Raw genomic sequence first — 10,000 nt, 5'->3', positions numbered from 1 at the left:
TTTTTGGGTCAGACGCCGGTGACAAGATATTTAGTCAAGGTCGGTGTGCCAGGTGATAGGGTGTGTACAGCACTCACTGGCAGCTAGTGCACCCCGAGAATCCCGAGGCGATAGGCTTTTGCGTTCGAATATCCCGGCATTCTGACCATTTAGAGCCAAAATAGCCCTGTCATGAATGGGTAAAGTTGAAGTGTTAGGGACCTGTTGATTTTTTTTTTTTTTTTTTTTTTCACATAGGACCTTAAATACAGTTTAGTGATTATGATGTAACTTGTTTTATATGCATTTTTGTGTTCATAAAATGGATATCATATACTTCATTTTTCAGGAATTATGTGCACCTCACCCTCTTGCTGGCTGTGAATGCTTAGTCTGTATGCACCTTTCCAGTGACCCTGACTGCCATCTATATGCTCTCACTACTGAGTAAGTCCAAAGTGATACGCAATGATTATATTCACAAAGACATTAAATTTTTCCTACAAACATCTCATCATCTTATTGTAAATTTAGAAGTGTGAACTTGATTCCAGAGTATAAGCTGAGTGAATGTATGTGATGTATCAATGTATCTAAATTCATCCACAGGGAAGGGTCACTTCTACCTCCAGGGAGCCGAGTGTTAGTGCGTGGGGATCATGTAGGCACAGTGTTGTACCTTGGTCATGACAAGTATCCCACAAAACAGATAAAAAGTTACATTTGGCCTTCACAAGATCCAACTCAGGATGGTAAGCATCAAATAATATCAGAAGAGGACAAGGAAACTGGCAGCAATAAAGCAGAAGATGACGTTCCTATAGCTGTGCCTGTTAGGCCTGTAGGTGTAACTATCAGACTTTGGCCACCAGGTAAGAATCAATGAACAGTAGAATAAACATTAGTATACAGATTGATAAATATGTATATTTATCTTCTCTTTGATATTTCACTAGAATGGTATGTGTATATATACTTTTATTTCAGATGTTGGGCAAATGTTTGTACCCCTTAGTGCTGTTATCTGTCAGTTGGATGATGACCAAGAAGCTGCTCCTTGTGAGATTCATGATCCAGAATACGAGTACATGGATGAAGGCAGTGAAGATTCCACCCCATCAAGGACAAGTATAACTTATGAATATCCAACAGAATTTCCAGCAGTACCAAGCCCTTCAGTACATGTAAATGCAGAAGAAAGTAGAACTCCCATGCCTGCAATCCGGGGTTCTCGCAAGTCAAATGATTCATGTGAAACACCAGTGCGTAAAGTATCATTAGAAGGGTACTTCATACGATCTCCGAGCATCTCATCATATAGCTCTGACTCTACTCAGAGCTTAGGGGATCTGTCAGTGTATGGGTTGGAGTATCAGGAAGATGGAGTTGGCTTTGAGGAAGGTGTTAGTCCAGAACATTCAACCCAAAAGTGTGTTACTAAGCAGAGGAATTCATGCTCTTCAGTAGTTCTTTCACAAGCCCCATGTGATCAAGAAATAGTGAGTCAGGAAAATTCTAGTTCTGGTACTTCTTCCCTGAACACAACATTTGTATACAGGCCTATAGATGAAGAAGATCCTTGTAGTACCAAGGACTCCGGGGAATGTGCTTCTCTGTATGATACTGCAGACTCGGCAATTAGTCTGACATTCATGAAGAGATACAAAGAATCTCTGTGCAGTACTGAACCATCAAGTATGTCTGACACAGACAGAGATTCCCCTCACTTTGGAGACACTTGGGACTCTGGATGTCTGGTAGGGAGAGGAAGATGCAAAAGCGATTCTTCAGGTCATTTTTCTGACGTGGATTCAGACAGCAGTCGCTTTGGGTCACCTTGGGTGAGGAATTTAAGAGAAGCTCTAGATTCCGTATGGGCAAGGCAGCAGAATTCAAATTATAGTAATAATTATGATTCTAGAAATAAAACAGAGGCTTCAAGAAGAAAAGGGAAAAAGATATGTGGAGATCACTTAGACTTTTTCAAGAACAACAAGATATCTAAAATTTATATTGATAACAGGTAAGTTAACCATTACTCTTGTTTTTTCATTGAATGTATAATAAAAGCTCAGGTTGTATAAAAGTTAACATTTTATATGAGGCTAGATCTACAGCAAAAAGAGGATTTTGTTTTTATACCAATTTTACCTTTTGAACCTTTGTAAACTGTTTGCTCACATTGTAACTTTCCAAAGTTATGTCATAGCATCTGACCTTATCTTATTCCACTGTAACCAACCCCTTTGTATATGTATCAAAAGTAAACAGAAAGAAGATAGCATAAACAAGCAAAAAACAGCATGCTGGCCATTTTGGTAAAATATCTTGAGACATAAAGAAGAAAAAGAAGAGATCCAGGATTTTTACAAAGACTACGTTTAAACTAAACAAAGGTTTTCATTTTTCAGCACAACTGAACATTCGCAGGTATAAGGATCAGGAACATATGAAGACACTTCTGCTAAATTTTTATTTTAAGTAACTGAATTAGAATAATGATATACTAATGTGTTCAGTTACTCTTCTGAGGTTAGTATAAGTTTTTTTTTTTAGATGAATATGTATATATATAATTGTGTTTACCAAATTGCAGAAGAAAACTAAACAAATGAAATGCAATCTAATACTAAGAATGTATTTATGATAAGATTCAGTCTATGTATATATTTATATTTATATGTATATATATTTATATATATACATATATTGATATGTATATGCATATGTATCAGTATATGTATATGTAGGCACACATACAATTTCCATGTCTAGATATATATACTAACTATATTTTATGATAACCATATTTTACATCATATTTACTTTGAGGAAAGATTCTTGATCAGAAGTAGAGTACTAATTCCTCTTTATATTAGTAACATTAGATTGATTAGTAACAGCATTCAGTATATCAAAAGCTGTATGTATTTTATTGTGATTACTTCATTATAATTTTGTTTTGTAATGTGTGAGTAAACAATACATTCATATATTTTAATACCCACTCATATAATTTTTTTTTTTCTAAATTTCCAATTCTAAACGGAATTATATTTGAAGTGGTTAAAAGGAAATTAATGGCTTTTATTTTTGGATCAGTACTTACACACAGTGAAAGTTTGAACTAGTCATTTGCATATGATGAGTTAGCATTTCATGTCTGTTAAGGATTTCTCTTCTTTGTCAGTGCTCCTTTTTATTTTTATTGTTCATGAAAGTTATATGGACAATTTTTATTTTAAAGTCAATTATTACATCCACTTAAGAATACATTGAATTAGCAAACTGATAATGATTATGAATTTAATCTGTGGATATATTTCTCTGCACAGCAGAATAAATGTATATAAAAGCAATTAGATTTCATGGTGCTATTTAGTATTGCCTTGGCAAACAGTGATATTAGGCTTATGTTTCTGTTATTTTAGTTATTAAGTATTTTTTCATTTAATATTAGCAGATTGGAATTCTTCCTTATTTTAATGACACTGTCACTAAAACAATGTTAATTCTTCTAGTATCATAGAAGGTATATTTTTATGCATGGAAACATTTCTCAATAAAGTGATGTTTTTAGTCTGTTGTTTTTTTTACATTTTATGGGCAAAAGTGAAAAAAACATTTTCATTAGCACTTTATTATTATGTACATATTGGATTACATACAATGTATTTCCACTCAAAGTTTCTGTATAGTAACTCAGGATAATATAGGGAAAATAATTTATCAGTAAATATTACAATGAATCATTATTTTCATTGAGAAGGTAACAATCCTGAAAATCAAATTAAAACATTATACATATAAAACAAAGGTATTTTGCATATACAGCAAATGTACACGTATATACACAATTACATACAAAGATAAGCAAGAAATGTAAATACTATATTTACAACGGAAGACAAGGTATAAGGCTAATCAAAGGATAATATATTTATATATTATGAAAATGTGTCTTATTCTCATTATTTTTTCCATAAATAAGATAAATCTTTAAGGAAAACTAACAAAATACGTCTTTAATAAAAATAAAGATAAAGAAAATGCATCAAACACACAGATATGTCCACTGACTACAGCATTCTTTACAATGTGTCCTAATGCCACCTTTTATGCAGATAATTATTTCTAAGTGGTAAGACATACAGTACTTGCATATAGAAAGGTTTCTTGTGTGAAGTAATTTGCTCATGTGATAAAACCACAAATACTGAATCCCCCAGTCAAACTTTTACACAAGCCTTTTTAAGTTTACCACTGGAGGCAGTATCAATTTTTTTTTTTCCTGATTTCATATTCTACTGATAAGCTACACACAAGAACATAAATTTCATATCAAAATAACAGATGCTTTCTAAAGCAAATTCTATATGCCTATTCCCTTGTGAATGTCAGATTTAACATGCTTCATAAAAAGTAAGTCTTACTAAGTAAGCTAAACAAATTAGCTCCAGGAATAGTTCAAATAATGTATTATATATACTTTCAGCTAAAGCATTGTAATATTCAAAACAAATGACTGGACACACCATACATATTACTGGCTATTTTCACTTGGCAATGTGCTGAGATAACACTAAAATTATATTGGAAAACATCTACTGTAACTAGACATATAATGTAGATATTCCTCATCAGACATTTAAAAAACCAATATAGCTATTTCAGTCATCAGGTAAGTGTAACAGCAATACTCTACCATTTCTTATATGTTTATGTACAGATTAGTGAAATGAATTGGCCTCAGCTTGTATGTTACTGATGGTATGCTAAATATTTTGCAATGCTCTTATTGTAATATGTTGCATATGTAACCTTTATTCTGAATTATCAAGGAAATGGGATAATGGTACATTTCTTTGAAATAATACTGATTTTGTTGAGAGTACCTGATACCTTAAAACAAGTTTACATAAAGAAGAAAAGTGAAAAAAAAGACTGAATACTTGAAAATAAAGAGACAGCCAAGTTATCGCAAAATAACATTGCAGTCAATGAGGGAGTCAGCTTTAAGCTTGTCTCGGGAAGATGATCGCTTGAAAGGGTTCCAGCTGTTTCGCTTGTCTTTATCTCGTGAATTTGAAATGGTAGAACTATTGACTGAACCATAGTGACTGCAGTTGCTGCTGGTACTGCTATTGCTGCTGCCACTGCTGCTGCCTGTACTGCTGACTCCGCTGCTGCTACTCGTGGTAGAGTGTGGAGAGATGTCCTTCAGACTCTTGCTCTGTAAGGAAGAAAATGGTTTCATTGGCTATTAACATTGAAACAAATAATGCATTATACTTAGGTGAATATTAATGAAATAATGTATTTACTATCAACATAAATGTCTTACTAAAGAAAAGAAAACATATTTGATTTCATAAAGAATGCTTACTTTGGGTAATTTGTAATAAGTCTTATCACATGGAGTGACGAGAGTGAGGTTGAGTGTGTTTCCAGCTTCACGAATAAGCCCAACAACCTCATCATGTGGCATCCATTTCACATCACGGGTTCCAATGCACACCACAAGATCTCCTTCGTGGATACCAGCTCTCTGTGAAGTAAGCACATTGATCAAGAACAAAGGTAATGAATAAAGCATAGGGAAAGAGAAGTTTCACTGGTTAACCAATACTTTATATATGTAATTTTTATTTATCTTTGTCTTGTTCCATTATTCACACACTAATTGACAAGCGTGATGTGTTTACCTCTGCCAAACTATTCCTGTCAACGCCAGCTATAACGACAGGAGCGTCCCCTCTTACTGAGAACCCAAAGCCTTGAGTGGGAGTTCTCGTCAACTTGATGGGTCGAGGAGCTGACCACTGGTGTTTGGCTGAGAATACAGCAACTGGTCCTAACAGTTTAAACAAGTCTTCCACCCGGTGCTGTGAGAAGTCTGGAGTTGTCAGGGAAAGCTGCACTTTGGTTGCCGCTGTTTGGGGAGAGAGATTCAGTTTTAGTATTCTTGGACACTTTAAGTACTATTGGTTACATCACCGTGCGTGTGCGTGTGCGAGCGGGCAAAAGAGAGAGAGAGAGAGAGAGAGAGAGAGAGAGAGAGAGAGAGAGAGAGAGAGAGAGAGAGAGAGAGAGAGAGAGAGAGAGAGAGAGAGAGAGAGAGAGAGAGAGAGAGAGAGAGAGAGAGAGAGAGAGAGAGACAGAGGCAGAGGCAGAGGCAGAGGCAGAGGCAGAGGCAGAGGCAGAGGCAGAGGCAGAGGCAGAGGCAGAGGCAGAGGCAGAGGCAGAGGCAGAGGCAGAGGCAGAGACAGAGACAGAGACAGAGACAGAGACAGAGACAGAGACAGAGACAGAGACAGAGACAGAGACAGAGACAGAGAAAAAGAGAAAGAAAGAAAAGAAGAGAGAGAGAGAGAGAGAGAGAGAGAGAGAGAGAGAGAGAGAGAGAGAGAGAGAGAGAGAGAGAGAGAGAGAGAGAGAGAGAGAGAGAGAGAGAGAGAGAGAGAGAGGGGGTGGGTGCGTGAGAGAGAGAGAGAGGGTGGGTGCGTGAGAGTGAGAGTGAGAGAGAGAGAGAGGGTGGGTGCGTGAGAGAGAGTGAGAGTGAGAGTGAGAGTGAGAGTGAGAGTGAGAGTGAGAGTGAGAGTGAGAGTGTGAGTGTGTGTGTGTGTGTGTGTGTGTGTGTGTGTGTGTGTGTGTGTGTGTGTGTGTGTGTGTGTGTGTGTGTGTGTGTGTGTGTGTGTGTGTGTGTGTGTGTGTGTGTGTGTGTGTTTATGTGTTTGTTTCATGTGAGTTCTGAAGAGTTTTTAATCATAAAGCATAATCATGAAATGCCCGTAATAGATTGCTTACGTGAAATTGGTGGCGGATCAAGTATGTTCAGAAGATCTTCTTCCTCAACATATAGGTCAAGAAGGTGGACAGCTGTTTCATGGCCAATCTGCAAGACTTCTGCGAGGATCGACTTCTTTTTAAGGTCTCGACACATCCTGTGTTGCCGCATTGCCTCCTCGTGAACTAAAACTGCCTCACGACAATGAGCCAGACCTACGAAATAGATGGGCATGAAGAATTGCTATCATATTGCTACAATCAACAAACTTATTAAACTTGACTTTCTAGCCATATGTGATATGTGGTCAAATGCAGTTTTGTGAAAACCAGTCACCACTGCATAATATTTTCAAAGTGGGTGGCATTACATACCGAGGATGGTGCGTTCTCTCCGGCAGCTTGGGACAGTGATATCAATGGTTGTAGTGTTATTCGACGGCTGGAGATGGAAATACTGCAAAGCCTCGCGGACTCTCATGCCTATGTGTTCCTCCTCCTTGATGCTGCAGGGGAGTGTGAGTAGCGCTTCTGATATGTGGTAGTGGGAGCACGCACGGTAGTAGTCAGCTTTGATGTGAACTAAGCTTATCCATGATGCTGGAACGTAGCCTTTTACTGCTGGGTCCGATATTGTTTTCAGTACCTAGAAGGAAAACAAAGGTATTATTAATCGGATTTAGCAACACTCTCAGAGCTTTGGGATGAATTTTATGGAAACACTACCAAATAACGTGGAATTATAAAATCATAAAGAAAGCTACTTTATTAACCTGATAAGGACATTTGTTTTCTCCAAAACGTTTCGGCAGGTAATTGCGAAAGATTTTGCTTGGACTTCTAGTTTCATGGTTGAATAAACTTTTATGAATAACGTTGATTTCTTGATGATAATGAACATCTTCCTCCTATGACATAGTGTCAATATCAAGATAAAAATATTGCGCACCTGTGAATATTCTTGAGCAACGTTGGCTGCCTCTTGTGACAGTTCTACCACTGTTTCGAATTCCTCGCTTTGGGCAAGCAGGGCTTTCTCGTGGAGACATTCGCGTGCTTGAGCCTGAAGAAGAAATGAGAAAAGGCATTACTCACAAGCACCTCATGAACGTACGAGGATCATTAATTTCACCGTGGTGCATAGGCGAAAGGGCGTGATTGAAACACGAGTGGTTCAGTCGTACCAGCATGAGGTGGATGAGCATGTCCAGGATCTCCGGGCTTAAGTCTTTGGAAGGAGCATTGGTGAAGGTGTCATGGAGATACCGGAACATCCCCGCAGCCCGGAGGAAGTTATTGACAGCCGCGTCAAGACCTGCTGCCGAAGTTCTGTCGTGGCGAGCTCCCAGCTGTGTGTACAAGGCTCCGAGGTTGAAGAGGACGCAGGCTTTCTCAAAGGCTACCGTTCTCTGACAGCTGGGCGTGCCTGTCAGCGAGTCATACCTGCAAAGCAAGAAGAGAGCTTTACACCTGTTCCCGAATCCATAATCACTATCAACACGGACACCGCCTACTTCCAAGGGGTCACAATTCACGGTCATGATGAGCTTACCACTCGAAGTAAATTCCAAGCGAGCGATCGGGAGGAAAGAATCTTCTATCGATGAAATAGAGTTGATTGAAGTATTCAAAGAGCAGACCCACTCCCGAGTCGTCGCGCTCAGGTGTTCGCATAGCCTGAAAAGCAGGCGAATGATTAGTTTCGAATAATTACTTCTGCAGGTCAGTTAATTAGCATAGATATTTCCCATTCCCATTCCTCTATACACAAACCTAATTGAGTAACGTTGTGTACCATCCAATTTTCAACACATCTCTTAACACAGAAAACCTTCCCTGGACAAAGTCATACAGACATGCTTAAAAGCCCCTCTGATCCATAACCATACACATAAACACAAGCAAGAAGATATACATAACTATCCATGTTGTACATTTGCATATCCCAAACACTTACCCCTCTGAGGTCCATGAACTCTGTGATTGGTTCGTCATACTTGTCAGGCTCTTCGCTGTAGTGCTCTAGTATGAAATCCTGCGTGATAAAATAAAGCGTAATTAGTAAAGCAGAACAATTTGCTTTTGAAATTCCATTTAATGTGAATGTGTACGTGTGAGAATATGACAGAGTGTGTGTGTGTGTGTGTGTGTGTGTGTGTGTGTGTGTGTGTGTGTGTGTGTGTGTGTGTGTGTGTGTGTGTGTGTGTGTGTGTGTGTGTGCGTGTGCGTGTGCGTGTGAATACCGGTTAACTTTAAATTCGTCATAAAAATGCTTAGTGAAGATAATCACCTTGAACGGCTCTCTGAAGTCGATTTCCTTCGTCTCCTTCAGCCCCAGAGGAATCATGGGGATGTTGCCTTTCGATCTAAAAAAACAAAACAAACAGCATTCAATTACCAAGCTTGCCTAAAACACCAACTGAAATATTCTCAAGAAACCTCGATGGCGAACCACATTAAACTTTCCGTCTAATGAATACCAATGTAATTCTCAAATCATACAAACGCATGCTGATATGCAACCTAATTGGCTGACCAACCCGCATGCAACACACTTACTGAGTGCCTTGGTAAACCTCCACCGAGCTGTTCAGTTCTGCAAGCTGTTCTTTGAGGAGTTGTAGATTGCTGTTTACAAACTGAAGCTCCAAGGACACCTGCTCTTTCATTCTCTTGTTGTGAGTAGCACTGAAATGGAGAGAACAAAAACATTAAAATACTGTAGGGCATTCAACACACTTCGTATTCTCAAAATATCACTTCAATTTCTTTATTTAGATGTGAATGTTTGCAGGCCATAGTGGTTTAAAGCCTGGTACTTCTCACACATTTATTTTCACATCAAAATCGAATGACGAAATCATCCTTTATACCAACGTAATTTCCCCCTTTTCGTTAAGAAATACAAGTCCTGTACAAACGCTACATGAGCATTATCATCGCCATTTATGCAATCGCAAAACGCGAACGTGTGATGCATTGTGTCACGTGATCAAGAACGGCAGAATTTTTCCTCGCCACAATGAATCACCTCACGACCACCTCGCTAAAGATAGACAAACTAAACCCTACTTATTGCGTGGTCCGGTTTTACCCAAACTGAATAATTAAACACTTTGCGTATAAGATCCGCATTACTAGTGCCTGAGCAGCGCCAGGGCCGGAGCAGCGAATGTCACCTTTAGGCATGACAGCCGCGCCTTCCGTTACTCCTCATCCCTGGGTGTCGTGTCAC

General features: G+C 38.5%; 2 protein-coding genes across 3 annotated transcripts in view; one reads left to right on the top strand and one right to left on the bottom strand.

The window, feature by feature from the left end:
• The window catches only part of LOC122258820 (uncharacterized), a 17,874-nt gene extending 14,316 nt beyond the window's left edge, over nt 1–3,558 (top strand). The window contains exons 6-9 of the mRNA XM_043025057.2: nt 329–426; nt 589–851; nt 967–2,002; nt 2,391–3,558. Coding sequence (XP_042880991.2) covers nt 329–426; nt 589–851; nt 967–2,002; nt 2,391–2,415 — 1,422 coding nt within the window. The 3' untranslated portion in view covers nt 2,416–3,558. The remainder of the gene's footprint in view (nt 1–328; nt 427–588; nt 852–966; nt 2,003–2,390) is intronic.
• A 45-nt stretch (nt 3,559–3,603) lies between these two features.
• Rhp (GTP-Rho-binding protein rhophilin) overlaps nt 3,604–10,000 on the bottom strand; it is a 171,935-nt gene continuing 165,538 nt past the window's right edge. For both annotated transcript variants that reach the window (XM_086536147.1, XM_086536148.1), the window contains 11 exons: nt 9,325–9,453; nt 9,056–9,131; nt 8,723–8,800; nt 8,318–8,442; nt 7,950–8,208; nt 7,715–7,828; nt 7,141–7,411; nt 6,787–6,981; nt 5,685–5,911; nt 5,366–5,527; nt 3,604–5,212 (listed from right to left, as the gene is read on the bottom strand). In XM_086536147.1, the coding sequence (XP_086392273.1) occupies nt 4,955–5,212; nt 5,366–5,527; nt 5,685–5,911; nt 6,787–6,981; nt 7,141–7,411; nt 7,715–7,828; nt 7,950–8,208; nt 8,318–8,442; nt 8,723–8,800; nt 9,056–9,131; nt 9,325–9,453 (1,894 nt within the window). In that variant the 3' untranslated portion in view covers nt 3,604–4,954. The remainder of the gene's footprint in view (nt 5,213–5,365; nt 5,528–5,684; nt 5,912–6,786; nt 6,982–7,140; nt 7,412–7,714; nt 7,829–7,949; nt 8,209–8,317; nt 8,443–8,722; nt 8,801–9,055; nt 9,132–9,324; nt 9,454–10,000) is intronic.

This window comes from Penaeus japonicus, unplaced genomic scaffold, assembly GCF_977035675.1.
Source record: "Penaeus japonicus unplaced genomic scaffold, GWHDUDI00000001_assembly GWHDUDI00000004, whole genome shotgun sequence".
Classification (NCBI taxonomy): domain Eukaryota; kingdom Metazoa; phylum Arthropoda; class Malacostraca; order Decapoda; family Penaeidae; genus Penaeus; species Penaeus japonicus.
The sequence above is the reverse complement of the archived record's forward strand: the minus strand, read 5'-3'. Positions and strand labels throughout refer to the sequence as shown.